General features: G+C 45.5%; 1 protein-coding gene across 3 annotated transcripts; it reads right to left on the minus strand.

The window, feature by feature from the left end:
- Positions 1-4,557: 4,557 nt before the first annotated feature.
- LOC104483719 (lysozyme g) lies at positions 4,558-11,665 on the minus strand. Of its 3 annotated transcripts, XM_086769335.1 has the most exons (6): positions 9,933-11,665; positions 9,362-9,436; positions 8,466-8,555; positions 7,352-7,548; positions 6,967-7,105; positions 4,558-5,733 (listed from the first exon to the last, which is right to left on the minus strand). In XM_086769335.1, exons 2-6 carry the CDS (start codon positions 9,402-9,404, stop codon positions 5,603-5,605), a joined length of 600 nt encoding a protein of 199 aa, XP_086625461.1. In that variant the 5' UTR covers positions 9,405-9,436; positions 9,933-11,665; the 3' UTR covers positions 4,558-5,602. The 3 variants fall into 3 exon arrangements, with proteins under 3 accessions (XP_086625461.1, XP_010123894.1, XP_086625469.1); XM_010125592.2 differs by having other exon boundaries at positions 9,362-11,665; XM_086769343.1 differs by having other exon boundaries at positions 8,919-11,665.
- Between the last annotated feature and the right edge of the window lie 5,038 nt (positions 11,666-16,703).

Here is a 16,703-nt window from a genome sequence, read left to right on the forward strand (position 1 = left end):
AGAACAAACTCAGTTATTCAGCACTGCATTGCTGTGGTGGCATTTCCCTTTGTTTTGGACGTGCGGCTCAAACCGATCCAATTCCAGCCTTCAGAATCAGTCATGAGACCTTATGGCTTTGGCCCATGGGGACTTGTTTTTGGCAGTTCAGTTACTGCTGAAACAGATTGTTTAATCACTCGCTCTGCCTGGTGTCTGTGAAAGCCAGCCATTGCATATTTAAATTCACTTCCCAATACTGACATTGGTTGTAAAGCCAAAGCATGGGACCCTAACAGAGAAATTTTTCTTCCCTGTCTGTAACTTCCTGTCTTTTTGATTTGCTGACTGCTGATTCTGATGCAGCGATGTTAGCCTGGGAAGGTCCTTAAACAACACCTATGGCATTTCCCCACTCTAAGCAGCATGACATGCAGCTACTTTTACATGCTGGTCTTGCTTGTTCTTTAAAACACCCAGTGAATTTTGCACTGCCTCATTACCCTGAAAGTTTTTTGAAGTATCCAACACAAACCTGCTGCCAAACTCGATGCTACTTGCCTTACCCTCAAAGGGAAGGGGAGGATGTGGGTCATTGCTCTCCATTTCTTTTGCATATTAGAAAATCATAACTGTGTCCTCTTTCACTTTTCTGGAAAAAAAAAAAAAGAAAATCTAAATCCTTATTTCTTGTAGGCTGTACCTTCCATTTGAGTTGTGATCCTCCTAAGCGTGTTTTTATTGGTGCAACAGACTCAAACACGGTAGCCAAGCCTCACTGATGCTGACAGCTGAAAGGAGAATTACTCCAGGTGCTTCATACACAGTGCTATGATAAAGATAAATCCCCAAATGTTTTTTTTCCTTTTCAAATCTTTTTCTCTCCCTTCTCTCTCCTGGCATTGACTCGTTTGGTTCCCACTGGACCCCCCAGCCTTTCTGCAGGATAGTCGCCCACCCACTCCACCCTTGCTTACACCCCTGCTTGAGCTCCTCGAGTGTTTGGCGCCTATGTTTACTTTATTTCAGTACTTTGGTTCCTAACTGGTTTCCATAGTTTTTAACCATCAGTGGACGTGCTTGTGTTCCCTCTCAGCATAATCCACGGTTTGATAGCTCTTGTCCACCATTCATTTTCCCATCAAAAATTTGAGAGAAAAAAGCTCCACTTGAAATGTCTCGCCAGTTTGATCACAAGTTGCTGACAACCACTGCTTTTTCTGCTTATCGTAAGGCCCTTCACGTATGAGGGCACTTCAGATTGCTGCCAAAAGCCTTATCGAGTTCATGATATGGCACAACCATGGTTTCTCTTTTCGCCTCTTAGCTGGTGAGATAAGGACTTTGGTTGGCCTGAGGTGGCTTTTCCCTGCCAAGCCAGGCTGCCAGAGCCTTCCTGACTGTTTCTTCATCCTTCTTCGTCATCCCACAGGTACTTGCAAAGCAACGATTCAGTCCTTTACTCTAGCATCTTCCTTGGTGATGCAGCCCGGTGTCCTGGTCTGCGATTCCCCGGACCTTTCTTTCTCCTCTGATCTGGCTTTTCTATTTCCTTACCTGTTGTGGTGGGTTGACCAGCCAGGTGCCCACCGAGTTGTTCTGTCACTCGCCTCCTCAGCAGGACAGCGGAGGGAGAAAATAAGATGGAAAAAAGCCCCTTGTGGGTCAAAACAAAGACAATTTAATAAAGCAAAAGGAAAGGCCAAGTGTGGAAGCAAAGGAAAACAAAAAACTTATTCTCTACTTCCCATCAGCAGACAATGTCCAGCCACTTCCTGGGAAGTAGGGCTTCAGTATGTGTAGTGGTTGCTCCAGAAGACAAATATTGTAATAACATATGCCCCCCCCTCCCCAACCCCTTCCTTCCTCTTAGGTTTTATTGCTGAGCAGATGTCATATGGTATGGACTATCCTGAGCGATCTGGTCTGCTGGAGGGTGTCCCTACCCGGGGCAGGAGGGGTGGACTAGGTGATCTTTAAAGTCCCTTCCAACCCAAACCATTCTATGATTCTATGATTCCTTTGGTCAGTTTGGGTCAGCTGCCCTGGCTCTATCCCCTCCAAAGATCTTGCCCACCCCTAGCCTACCCGTGAGGGAGGAATGTTGCAGACACAGCCTTGATGCCGTGGGAGCACTGCTCAGCAGTAGCCAAAATGCTAGTGGGCTATAAACAGCTTTCTCGCGACCTTTCTAGCACAGCGCTATGAGGGCTGCTATGGGGAAAACTAACTCCATCTCAGCCAGATCCAATACACCTGTGCATTTGCTTTTTCTGATACATTACTTGGCGTTAGATCATTTGCTTTGCAAGCCGCCTGTTTTTCTTTATAGGCCACGAGTGAAAACAGCAACCAGGGACACGACCACAGCAGCCCTGTGTACACCAGCCAGAGGAGTGACTTTCAGTAACGTGGACACGGGTGACCAGGAAAAGATCAGAGGGGAAAAGCAATCTGAACTCGCTGTTTGTCAGGAAAGCTTCTGCTCAAATCTTAAGGCAGTGTGCCAGTGTTAAACTTTCCTTAATTATTTACTCTTTCCTGACAATTTATCAAGCAGTTATATTTCAACTCATTTTCTGCAGAGATTTTCTTTATTGTCTACAAAGTGCTGATATCCTAAAATAATATTGGCAACAACATATGGAATTCTTGTAATCAGGAATTTTAAATAGACTTTAAGAATAAATAATCCTTTGTGGCAGTGCTGCACAAGCCAGCAGGCAGGTCTGCAGGCCCTTGGGTGTTGCTACCATAACGTGAAACAGCAGCTTCATAGGTAACGCATGCAGAAATCAAAGTCCTGAGGAGCTCGCAGATCTGCAGGGATGGCAACATCAGTCGTGGTAACAGGGAGCTTGCTGGCAGCAATTGAGGGCAACATGAGGGGAACCAAAGCCCAAGCACAAATACAGGCTGGGCAGAGAATGGATCAACAGCAGCCCTGAGGAGAGGGACTTGGGAGTGATGGTGGATGAGAAGCTCAACATGAGCAGGCAATGCGCCCTTGCAGCCCAGAAGGCCAACCGCATCCTGGGCTGCATCAAGAGGAGCGTGGCCAGCTGGTTGAGGGAGGTGATTCTGCCCCTTTACTCCACTCTGGTGAGACCTCACCTGGAGTACTGTGTCCAGCTCTGGAGCCCCCAGCATAAGAAAGACATGGACCTGTTGGAGAGGGTCCAGAGGAGGGTCACAAAAGCAATCAGAGGGCTGGAACAGCTCTCCCATGAGGACAAGCTGAGAGAGTTGGGGCTGCTCAGCCTGGAGAAGAGGAGGCTCTGGGGAGACCTTATAGTGGTCTTCTAGTACCTCAAGGGGGCCTACAGGAAAGACGGGGAACTCTTTAGCAGGGCCTGTTGCAATAGGACGAAGTGTAATAGCTTTAAAACAGAGGCGGGTAGATTCAGATTAGGAAGAATTTTTTTACACTGAGGGTGTAGAACACTGGAGCAGGTTGCCCAGAGAGGTGGTTGATGCCTCATCACTGGAAACATTCAAGCCAGGTTGGACAGGGCTCTGAGCAACCTGATCTGGTTGGAGATGTCCCTGCTCCTTGCAAGGGGATTGAACTATATTAACTTTAAAGGTCCCTTCCAACCTTAATGATTCTATGATTCCATGAAAGCAAGCTCCACTCTTGTCTACCCTCCAGACTCAAAAAAAACCAACTTCATACACGTAGGTAGCGATGAGATTCCCTGCCCCATTTGAAGTTTATAGTGATCTACCAAAAATGCATTCACAGGTTTTACATAAGAGGTTTGTATAACATAGGAGTTTATATAACATAATGCACCAAGGACTCCAACCTATGAATTTTACATAAGGTATTTCAAGCAGGAGGGATCAAACCATGTGATGTGTTTCATAAGTTTGTATTATACAGTAATGATTTTGCTAAAATTATCTTAATATGCTGCAGAATTCACTAAAGACTAAAAAACATACAGTTTAATACCTGTGGTGGCTCAACCCTGAACTCCTTTCTGTAGTCATTAGAAAACAATTAGTAATGTTAGAGGTATCATAGAGCTCCCTCTAGTCTCCAGAGATGATAAAATGAGTTTGCGTGCAAATCCGTGAATCGTGTACAGTCCTTGCCGTGTCAGTAAGCAGAGAAGCGACCCGCAAGACAAGCAGCACAGCACGAAAATTGCTCTGCTTGCAAAAGCTGCCTCCAACCCAGCTCTCAGGCTGCCCGCGTTGACCCTGCCTGGCAGCCCAGACACATTGCTTCTGCATCGGTGATGGTGACAGCTGGCAGAAAGATGCCCTGATGCCTCTGAAATGGTTATTCAAAAGGCTAAATGTGACCGTCCTTATTCCCCTGTTCACAGGGATGGGGAGAGAGGCCAGGCTCGGGCGAGAGGCCAGGCTCGGGCTGCTTCACGCCTCACCTCCCAGCCCAGCTCTTCTCACTCACTCCAGTCCGCAGTAAATTTTTCCTCTACCTGTTCTCAAACTGAGCTTTAGACCCATTCCAAGAGTACCAAATCGGGTCATTTACTCAAATTGCAGGTTGTTGCCCACTGGGCCCCATGAAATTAAAAAAAAACAAAACCAAAAACCAGGCAAACCTGGGATTCGACATTTATCTTTATTTTCTCTCTTATTCTCAGTATTATTCTCAGTAAACCTAAATTTGCACCCAGACCCACCTGCATTGAAAAACGCTTTCAAACACAGCTTATAAACCCGGAGCTAATTCACATCTAATTAGACGTTGGGATTCCTGGCAGACGGACAGATGCTGAAATGCTTTTAAACTTGGAGGGAACCCAGAAAAAGGTGCCAAAGCTAAAGCAGGAAAGGTTGTGGGTGTTTTTTTTTTACCAGTTGTTGTGATGTGGCTCCTGGGGCGGGTACATAGGAGGCCAGCTCCTGCTTGGAGAGCTGCTCTCTCATGGAAAGGTGTTTCGCGTGCCTGCTATGGCGCTCGTTCTGCTTCCCATGTGGCGGCTTTCCCCTGCCTGAGGCGGCTTTTCACCCCGAAGAGGCCACGAGCCCCATTATGGCTGTGGGCTCCATGGCTTGGGAGACTAACAGAAGCGTGTTTAGCGTTGTCCCCCACAAGACTGGCCATGGGGACACACAGCTGGTGCAGAAACATGCTGAAACCAGAGGCTTGTTGAGAAGTCCCTTCATTGCCCAGTAGCTAGCACAACCAAGGGGAAGCAAGATTTCAATTTGGGGGAATCTTCTTCTTGTTGGCTGGGGAGAGGGAAGGAGGTGGATGGAAGAGGCAGGAGAAGCACAGCCAATGCCCATAGAGAGCTGCTTGCACGCCCGTGCCTTGGGGATGCACAAACAGCCCTGGGTTCAGCTCCGAGTGACAGCAGGCACCTTCCTCACCCAGCACTTAAACATCGCTGGTCCGTCCCCACTTGCCTTTCAAAGGCCTCAGGCTTATGGTTTATTGTCCTTACAGGTCCCCTGGAAGGCAGCGCTGAGCTTGCCTATCGGCAAGCAGGGAGCTGGGGTTTGCTGGAGCAAGCAAGATGCCATTGCTGTTGCCACCAGCATCAGTCCTCCCAGGAACCCTGAAGAACTGCTCTGGGTACTACGATTGCTACTGGGCTAATCAATGTAGAGGAGAGGCTTGGTGGCGGGGCAGGTTTATGAGCTAGAACCCATGTCTCTTAAAGTACTGGGCTCTCCTAATCACACTGTTGACGTAGTCGTTGTCTCTGTCGCATGGGTCTTCCTCGTAGACCTGGAGGTTGCCCATTTTTGCACGGTAGGTGCAGATTCCCCCTGGAAAGAGTTAAGAAGGAGTGGTTATGGGTTTGTAAGTAAGAAATAGAGATTTAAAAGTAAAAATTCCTAGCCAAAAGGGCCATGCATCTCACCAAACCTACACAACTCCTGGGGAAATTGCTAATTATGCGTTATTGTTGAAAAGTGACTGATTATGCAAAATCCTTATTTCTATAGTGAAGGAACCCATGACTCTCTCCAAACATGAGTGGAAACGGCACACTGGTCCCAGAAAAGGGTGTAATCTAAAAAGGCAGTGATGGAACAAGGAGAGGAGAGTAAGAAATAGCATAGGGTGAATAAACCAGCATGCAGATAACATGGACTACAAGCAAACTTGGATCCCAAGCTTCCTTGACACAACTTAACAGCCTGCTGTGATAAGTCTGTGTTGTGGTGGTGCCTCAATTTCTGCCTTCCCCAGTGGCTTTTGTTTGTTTGGTTTCTACCTTGTTTATTCGCCTGACAGTCATTTCACTTGTAGGATGAAGAGATGAGAGGATAACCTGAGACCTGTTTATGTTCACTGAGCACAGTGCTTTTTTTCCAGGGAATTTAAGGAGGTCCTGGATCTGGCCATTCACTAGTGGTGGCCCAGCGACTCAATGTAGTGGCCCTCTGTGGGCGTTTATCACTGAAGTCAAGGGGCAACCAGCCGATGCTGTGCCTGCCACCTTTGCCCAGCTCTGCACAGGGTGCCTCCATGCTACTGCAGCAGCTCCCAGGCTGGGCTGGTTTCCCACTGCTTCCTAGTATGGCAAAACTGCCAAGGAGCTTGGTGTCCCACCACAATCTCTCTTCCACCACCAGAGAGGTGGTGGATATCCCATTCTTGGAAACATTCAAGGCTAGGTTGGATGGAGCTCTGAGCAACCTGATCTGGTTGGAGATGTCCCTGCTCCTTGCAGGGGGGTTGGACTAGATGATCTTTAAAGGTCCCTTCCAACCCAAACCATTCTGTGATTCTATGATTCTGCAGGCAGAAACATGGAGGCCCTGTGCACAGTGCTGTGAGCTGGGAGGCTGTGTCTATATTCAGACCTCTTGCCGGTCTGCTGTTCCAGGATTTCTTCTTTGAAACTAGAAAACTTGGGGCGGGGATCAGTTTGTTAAGAGAAGCTGTAAAATCTGCCAGACTGACGCTCTTTTTCCTTTAAAAGTGGCACCAACAAATGCACAGCATTCCCATCACCCAGCGTGTCCCTTCCTAGTGCACAGCCCATCGTGTACCTCTCAGCTGCTGGTCCCAGGTCCAGGTAGGATGCCTTGCCCGTACTTCATTAATTGCAAGAACCAGGATAGTTGAGCACTGATTTATGTGTTCTTCACTGTCCCACACTCCAAAAGGATGATGTTGCTGCCCATCAAGCTAGAAAAGTCAAGCAAGAAAATCAGTTTCCCTCTGAACACAACCACCACTGTAGCTTCCCCCTTTTCTTCGCGCTCCCAGGCTCATTGAAACGAACTTATTTGGTACAACACTTAGGCACAACCTTTGATGTAGAGGGAATGCATTTAAGTGCTCTCTCAAACACAGAGTAGTCATTTGCTAAGGTAAGGCCCTGGGATACAGACTACATTACTGCTCTGATACTCATACATCATCCCGACGTACCTGCATCAAGCCATACTTGTGCCGTTCCTGGTCCCAGCCATTGTCCAGCAGCAGGCCCACGCGGCTCTCCTGTGAGATGATGGCAGCGATGAGTGCCGGGTCCAAGCACAGGTTTCTGGCTACTCTCTTAATCGGGATCTCATATCTCCTCAGGCGTACCATGTCTGCCTCAGCAGTCCTCCGTACCATGGCAAGTCCTGCGGTGTAGGAAAAAGCAGAGTTACACACCCTCCCATTCAAAACCCTTGCTTTTCCCTAGAGCAAGCGTGTCAAAGGAGTAACTCCAGTTTTGAAGAAAACACAGCTACACCAAGTCAGGCAGTGGCCCTTGAAGAACAAGCTCAGCCTTATGGGCTCTGACCATGGCCGGGGAGCTGCTGTGCCAGTACCCAAGGGCGAGGAGGGGAAGAGGGCAGCTTCTCAGGAGGTGGGACTGCATTTTTGTGGTCCTCTTCTGCTGCCACACCTCTGGAAATGTGGCTCTGGAGTCAGAAAAGTGAAATTTCAAATTGCATTTGAAATTCCCCTTGGACACCTGCAGTCAAGTGTCTGCCCCAGAGGTGTCTACATCCAAGGCACATGGCAAAGTCCCTGAAGGTCTGGGCACAATGAACATGAAGCAGTCAGCTGTGCAGTGACATGGGGCAATAACACAAGGCAAGAAAGAGGGAAATGGGAAGGAGTTACCAAAAATGAGTGACCCAAAGGTAGGATGGCTACACCTGGCATCTTCCCCCTGCAAAATGTGTCTCTGGCAGGTCACTGCTGGCCAGCTCTCTGGCCACCAACATGCCAGCACTCAGGACCTAGCTCTGCATGTCTTCCCCTTTTTGCTGAGAGGCTCCAGGGTTTTGCGAGGATGCTGATGCTAAAGTCCTCGCTGATCAGGAAGCTGTTTTGACTGAAAAGGGGTTGCGCCATTTTCCCTTGCTCAGAGGCTGAGGATCCTGACTACATGACCTGAAGTTTGTCCACTACCACTTCCCAGCAGGTCTGGAGGTTTCACAGCACCTGCCATTTGGGAAGAGGAGGTTTTCCTTTCTCCCTTTTGGCTAATTGAATAGTTGCATCAGGTACAAACAGGTTGACAAATCAAGCAATGAATGGTACCTACCGCAGTCTGAGGCTCTTACAGCTTTACAGGAGATCGTGGGGGCTTGAAGAGCACTTATATCACCATAGCAACTGTAACTCATGGATGGAGCTGAAAAATTAAACAGAGGTGTTTGAACAAGTAAGATCTCACGGCAATAGGGTAGAGCGTGCTGCAAGTGAGAACAAGTCAAGCAGACCCATAACCCACATCACCTTGTGTTGGCCATGCTTGTATTATTGCCTCTGTTCTCCATCAGTAACATTAGACAGAGAACAGAAATCTGTTCTTTTCTAATTGAATAGGCTGAAGTGAATGAAGCTAATGAGAATTTAGATGAATAAGCATCTGCCCTGCTAGGTCTACAGGCTGGTGTGGGAGAGGGGAACCACAGCCTCCACATTTATTTCAGAGGGTTTTTCCCATTTGATGCCCTCCAATACCCAGGACCCCTCAGATGCCAGCTGGTGGTACCTGAGAGCCTTGATTGGGAATGTCTCCTCCGTAACTGGGTGAGGAATTAAGTCAGGAGAGTACTTGCCTCAGCCTGGGCCAATTATCCTGCTTCCTCAGTGACTGGGGGATGAATAGCTCCCCTGAAACAGCCTGTGACATTTATGAGACTATTTCTGAGTAGGCAGAGAGATTGGATAAGGTTAGTTGGGAAAATCAAGAGGAGGTATGTCTGCGACTCCGTTTTGGTGTCAGTCCCTTACTCCAGATGCGCTGGTTTAAAGGACACAGATGGGTGGCAAGCAGCCTCATATGGCAGCTGAGGACCTTCATCCACACAGAGTTTTACAGGGCCGCACAGAAAGGGGACATCAGGCCTAACCACCCGCCTCCTCTCCACAGTCCCTCTGCAAAGAGTTTCTGACGTGCTTTCAACAGCAAACCAAACCCAAACCCCGTCTCACCAACAAGGGCTGTAAGGCCCAGCAAGAGCAGAGCAGGGATCATGGTGACGGCTCTCCTCAGCTGCCCCAGGAGACCTGGAAACACAGTGGTTTGCAAAACATGAAGAAATCAGTCCTGATTTTCAACTGCCCTGTAGCAAAATTTATGAGCCAAAAGCTCCCACCCTGAGGCACCTGATGGGGATGGCATGAGCTGAAGATGGGTGGGTAGCGGAGGAACCCTCTCCACAGCACAATCCCCCCCTCGCCCCCAGAACAGGATGCAGCCACCAGATTCAGAGAGTGGTGGTGGGAGGAGAAGCAAGTGATGGGAGCCCCATCTACCCATCCACTCCTTATTTCCTCCTTCTTTGGGGGATACAGGCTTCTCTTGCGGCTCAATGTCTCCTCCATCTTGTGTGCCACTACACCATCACATTGAGAGGGAAGGGCTGAGCCTGGAAAGCTGGGGAGCAGGGAAGTTCCCTGTCGGCAGCCTGGGCCAGCAGGAATTTTTTTAGCCCCTGTCACCTCATATCGCTTGCTCACATGGCCCCTCCTGAACACTCGTTGTGATGAGAAGGCACAGTACCTGTGCTTTAATCATACAGGTGTTTGAAGTCCAGCGTGCTACAGAGTGCATGCATCCTTTGTCTCTCTGTTCAAAAGGCAATGGGATTTTTGGTTGGCTTTCAGAAAAATGGGTTTTCAAAAATCGAGTGATATGACCTTCTCTGCTAAGAGCATGCAAGGCAAAGATTTTGCTGTTGAAATAATGCTTCTGCGTTAATTCCTGTGCGTGATAATGGCAGATAATCACTGTAGTAATAAATGCGTCTGTTGTGCTTATTCATAAAATCCCAAAATGTCATCAGATGGTAGCTGCCAACTGGAAAAAAACATGGACTGTACTTGCCTTGCTGGTGAGTGCATTTAAACTGAGCATTTTTTACAGCTTACAAGTGTTTCTTTTTCCTTAAGAGCGTTTCAAACACAAAACACACCATGAGTCTTTCAGGCAATCAGCACGCAGCACTATTAACACTTGAAAATGCCTCATTGATTTTAATAATGTGTGACCTTTTCTCTAGTCTGTATCTCTGCTGCAAACCAAACCACGTGGATGCAGAGGCACAAATAGTCCACCGGTGTCATCGGAAAGACTCCCTTGTCCTGAGCGAGCTTATTCAGGCCATAAAACACCCCTGGCTGGAGCTGGGTACACGCAGTAGCTCAGTTTGAGCTCTGAGAGTGAGCATTGGCAAGCCTGGGTCCATACAGCTTGACCCAATACCTGTTCATTCCCTGGCAAATCCATATGGGGCCCCATCAAAAGCTACAAGCTGTAGCTGTTTCCACATGCAGAAAATTGCCATATTATAAAGTTTTAAGTTATCAGCCTTTTTTTTCCCCCCTCTCATCACAAAAATCACCACAGGCTTTAAGTAGAAAGAGTGTAACAATCACAATATTGACAAAATGCTAAATCAATGCAAAATCAAGGCTTCTGCCTCTAAGTAAATATTCTATGAGTGAATTCAGACTCACCTGTCTTCAATCGGCCTTCTCTGAGGCAGGTCACTTGATGACTTTTATATATATATGTATGAAAAGGTACCCACCCTATGGGCTTTGGAATGTTAATTCCTACCTGGTGTGACGACATTTGTTTTAAAGTACAATAAGTGATATACATTAAGAGCTTAGAACTCTTAGGATCCCTTTCATCCAAAGATTTGCACAAGCGGTGGTTAGTAAGACTCAGGACAACTCTGTGAAAGGAAATAAATACTGTTTTTCCTCCATCAATAAGCACATGGATGCACAATAAATGACTTGCAGAAAGCATTTGCAGTGAATCAGTGGCAGAGGCCAGGCAAAAATCAGATCTCTGTCTAGTACTCTCCTTGCTTTAGATCTCAGATCAGTTTGGACACATTTCTGGAAGGGTTTTTTTTGCCTCATTTCCTCCATGATTTCAGATTGGCAAGCTTTTAATTGAGCATCATACTGTCATATGAATTCCAAAAGGGACAATTAGAATATCTCACTGCTTCACTCTTTGCAGCAAGCCTAATTCAGGAGGGTAACTTGAATACTTTGAGAACAGAGGCAGGGTTTGACTTTTCCCTTTTGATCTGGGGAGGCAGGATGTGCAGTTGAAATGAGGAGGAAGGGAACCGGTTTCTCAGCAGCTGGAGCCAGTGATGGTGCCCAGAGGGTCTCTGAAAGACTGGCATCTTGTGGCTGAGACACTTTTCATCTATGTAAAACATGTGAGTAAGATGCAGATGAGCAAGATTTTCTTCCAGTAGCTTTCTCTTCCTTATTGAATACATCACAAATCCGTCTGCTCCCATTGCTCTCTCTTTGGCTTGAGACATGGTGGGCAGGAAACACTGTTTTGGCCAGATACTAAATACCGAGTTCAAAAATGAGTGACGGTTGTTAGTCTGTAAAGCACAGGACATTATCCAGTGGGCCTTGTCACCTTAAAAATCAATAAACACAAACATCATAGACTTAGATCCTGAGTTAGTATGAATCATAGAATCTTTAAGGTTGGAAAAGACCTCTAAGATCAAGTCCAACCATCAACCTAACACCACCATGTCCAAGAAGGAGGGAAACTTCACTGAAGAACCAAGCCCTGTTGTTACAGGAGGGTTGGGATATGAGGCAAGGTGGGTCTTAAGTATAAAACTTATTTATTTGGGTGAAACATGGAAATAATAGACATCTTCCCAAAGATGACAACAAGTCAAGGCACTCATTCTTCATGTACAAACTGGCATCTTATTGTGGTGTCTCAGACTAGACCTTCACTTCATTCCTTTACTGTGGTTTAACATTTTAAATAGTAAAAGGTAACGTTTGACATGATGTAAGGTAAGAATCTATGTTGTGTCTTGGAAATAACAGGTAGAGAACAGAGACATCACATGTACAATCTGGCTTTAATCCCTTCAAAAGGAAACAGTGACAGAAGAAATGCTGGAGGGAAGGAAAGCCAGAAGCAATGAGCAGGGAAAAGGTCAGAGTGCACAGCTTGATGGCAACGAACCCAGTAGATATATTAATTTGCCTTCTGTAGAACAGGAGAATCTCTATTAGAAAGAGATAAGTTCTCTCAAATAGATGAAAATAATTTAGTATTAACATGCAGTTACTTTTTATAAAAGCAGTATTGTGTTTGTGATGATAAACCAGTGTTCCTCTGTCACGGATCCTGTGTTCATGCTGATGACTCAGGACCTTTTGTTTGCAAAGTATCCTCTGATCTTAGGTAAGATTTCTTTCCTAATGTGTTGACCAACTACTGATGGCCTTGAGATAATTTTTTTTTTAATTTAAATACTATTTATCTTAGCTATGTTTTCTCTCTCATTTATTATCCATGCCATCACAGATTTTCTACATTTCACAGTACCGTCTCCCGAATTCTTAATGCCTGCTCTGCATTGCTCTTTATTTGCTCATTGAATGGCAGATGATATGCTTTAAATACAATTATTTTTATCTATGCTGCTGTATGCTCTTAGGTCCCTGGGGCAGATTCCTTGTATTCACATAATTTCCAGTATAAGGCCAAACATGAGGGTATTTTTTCAGCAGCATTATGAACGGGACTTTTTCTTTCTAAAAACTCTTAATCCTCACCAAATTTGCCAGCTGCCTCTTAGAGTGAACGCCGAAAGCAGGCAGCCTCTATGGAAACAAGGCTGTGCTCACATACGTTGAGTGGAGCAGGGCTCTAAACCAGTGCTCTCGTCCAAGGCGCTGCCACATAATGGGACCTGCAGGATGTTAGAAAACACCATCTTCTGCTGAAAGCTCTTTGTGGGGCTGTAAACCCAGAGCGTGGAATTCGGGTGAGCCACTTCATGAGAGCGGGCTGCATCTGTCACTACTACAGCACCATTTTTCATTTGTACGCTAGATTTAATTTGGAAAAGGATGTCAAGTATCCGTTGCCTCTGACAGTCTAGGACCTGACAGAGGGATGTACACAGCTGTGATATGATGCTGCTTTTGGTAGGCTGAGGAGGGGCTGAGTTAGAAGGCATTTTTGTGTGTATGACTAAAGCAGCCCTTTCTAAATGGCTGGACTTCATAAATAGATATCCAGGAATGAGCTGGACTGATGTCCCTGGAAAATGTTACCTTCTCTCATAACACTACTGTACCTCTTTTTAAATTTTTCTTTATTATTCTTGGTATTTTCTTTAGAAGCACAAGTTTTTGGATTAATATGATATTCTGAGACACTCATTTAGAAGGACAGCAAGTTGCTAGCCCTCATTGCTGACAGCAGGGAAAATACATGAAAGCCACGGAAATACTATGTAATTGTTAAAGTAATATTAAAGAAAAAGGACACAAAAGTTATAATTAAAAAAATATAATTTTAAGCCCATTTTGCTGTTGTGTAATTTTTAAACACAAAGGATGGCAGGTCATACATTCCTTCTGCTGGATTTTGGTCAGCACAGCATGTGTTTGGGAGGGAAGGGGTGGAAAGTCAAGGAAAGAGGAGGATTTTGCTTATCAAACGGTATCCGCATCTTCTTAAGCTTAAGAAGCAGGAAAGCTTCCTAGCATTCACAGGGGCATCCTGGCAATAAGCTGCAGTCGGTGACCACAGGCACGGCTTCCCCATGGTCTTTTGCTGACACTGTTAGCTACACGGAGCAAAAGGGAGTACAGAGCAGCCAAAAAACCACTGCCCGAATAGCGTTTTCCACTTGTTTTGCATAAGCTAGAAAGGAGCACACCTGAGATCTAAAGCACACCAAGATTCAGTATCACCAGTTCCTTCCTTCTTAGAGATTTCCACTTTATAATTTTTTTTTTTCCTCAGGCCAAGCAATCTACCGGGTGAGGTTTTTTTTTCATTCCACTTAATGAAGACGTGATCAAAATGGAGCATCACTTTGAAAAGCATTACTTATTGCACACGCTATTCTCCTTCAGGTCAAGGGTGGTATCGTCATGTTTCACTGGGTGGTGAGAATACTATCTAAAAGTACCTGGAACAATACCCATACTAATTACTGTCTCTGCTATGAGTTTCAACTCTGCTTTCATAACACTGGCAGGCAGATGCATTTCTCAGGTTGTCCCTCTTGTCTGGGATGTAGTTATAGGTAACACCAGGTATTCACAGGCTTTACAACTGCTTTATAGGGAAGCTGCCCAGGACAGCTGATGCACGTTGGAGGCCTACCACTAATTGGCCAGTTAAAGATGCACCTGTAGCATCATCTCAAACAAACCCTCTAGAGTTGTCTTTCCCAGCTTTTAAAGGGATACAGCCAGTTTCATAATTACATTTCCATATATTTTCTTTTCTACATCTACTATACGTATAAATAATGGTAGCAAAGATGTTCTAAGACATGAGGCTCTCAATTTTCACTGTGCTTAGAAGTGAATGGGTGCTGAGGGCCCCAGTCTCTTCCTTTGTCTTGCCTTTCTGAAGAATGCAGGTGGACATTGAAATGATATCCCGCTCTGCACAAAGAACTTCTCTAGCCATTATGTAAAACAACTAAGACCAGAAGTGTTTATGAGGGAGGAAAAAGTATTTTCTTTCTGCTCTCTAAAATGAGACTTTGAATTTTACTGCAGGAAAGGTGTTCCGCCAAAGAGGTCACTGGACCGGATCTTACAAGACCTCAGTTCACACCCCATCTTAAAGACAGGTCTATCACCACGTTATTAGAAGTCCAAGACAGGAGAGGGTTTATGCTTATAAAGTACGAACCAAGGCACTGTCATGCTCCAAAACTACTTTGCAAGTACTTGTCTGAGACATAATTTCACTCCTGTTTGAGTCTAAAGTGTCCCAGCCAGAGGAGCTTGGTCTTTACGTCCTGAAGTCTGGTTCTGGACTCAGTGTCCCAATGTCAAAATCTCTGGGTGAGTGGGAGTTTACAGTGCACACTCATGCATTTGCTAACAAAAAGTGGCTGCGATGCCTACTTTGTTTAAACTAGCCATGACAGAATCAAGACCAATCTTGAAGATCACCTCATGAAGGCAGAAACCTACAGTGACCTCCCTTTTCTGTAAATCACTTATGCCTCTCACCAAGAATGGACGCACATGCGTTCACTCTTCCATCTGTCAAGGTTGTGTTACTGTGCGGCAGAGAACACCAGAGCCACAAGTGAAGTCGGTGGGAAAACAAGAGAACAGCCCTCTAGCCTCCATAGAGACACGGTTGCATCAGCTTCATGTTCTTGAGACTACGTTGGTGTTTCATATTGAACAAGGAGCGGGGAAAGCAGAAATCAATATAATATTTTGTATTAAGTGTGGAAAATACACAAAGCATTGCGAACAGGGAGGAGAACTCCATCTCCTCTCATATCCATAAGCTACAAAGTCACATTTTCTCTTGCTCTCTCTTTCCAGTCCCACAAGCCTGATACTGTGCTGTACAGAGCTTCAGAAGCGAGGGTGGAGAGCAATGCCACACTTGGGTAAAACATTTTGTAGTCGTTCAATTTGGCAGCTCTCAACAGCTTTCTGGATTACTTGGATCCTGCTCCAGGGCACCACCCACTGAAGAGGAAACCGATGCACCTAATCCCAAATCTGGATTCCAGGAAGAGACTGAAATTAGATACTGGAGCATCTAATTAGTGATATTCCTAGGTCCTTCAGTAGAGCTAGTTTTGTTTTAGTTTCCCATGTACAAAATTAGTACAGGCCACTCATGACTCACAGGGATGTCAAACTAACATCCATTAATAATTAATTACTAACTTCACCCATTAATCATGATAACTATTAAGAGCATTTCTGTGTGCCTGGAATTCATGACACAAAGCACTGCTGCCTGTCAACATTTTAGAAACCAAACAGGAAACAGTTTCAGACTTTTTTTCTAGGGCAGCACACTAACAAAAGAAATAATTAGCAAGGGACAAGAAGATCAGGAAACGAATTAATGTGGTTTTGTGCATTACAATGATCTGACTTTCATGCAATGCCGTCTTGGGAAAAGCCAATAGTTACAGGAGATAGTATTGTTTGTGAAGCAGATCAAGTTAATTTAAAAATCCTTTTTATGAGAGTCACATGTTGAAATCATACCACCAGGCAGATGATGTCTGAACAGGTTGTGTTCAAAAAGACAAAGCATATTAACACAGATTGAACACTGAGCTGACACAGCTACATGACTCCTGGATTAGTGCTGCTTTATTTTAGGCAGCTCAAACTATGGCTGCAAGAGCTAATCCAAAAAACGTAGCCTTAGAATATGCAACTCATGAGATCTCTAAAAGCAAGTTTTCTTAACGACCCCCTTTCATCAACAAGCATCAAATATCTCTCATACGTGCACTTAAAA

The sequence above is a fragment of the Chlamydotis macqueenii genome, chromosome 1, assembly GCF_036417535.1.
Source record: "Chlamydotis macqueenii isolate bChlMac1 chromosome 1, bChlMac1.mat, whole genome shotgun sequence".
Taxonomy (NCBI): Eukaryota; Metazoa; Chordata; class Aves; order Otidiformes; family Otididae; genus Chlamydotis; species Chlamydotis macqueenii.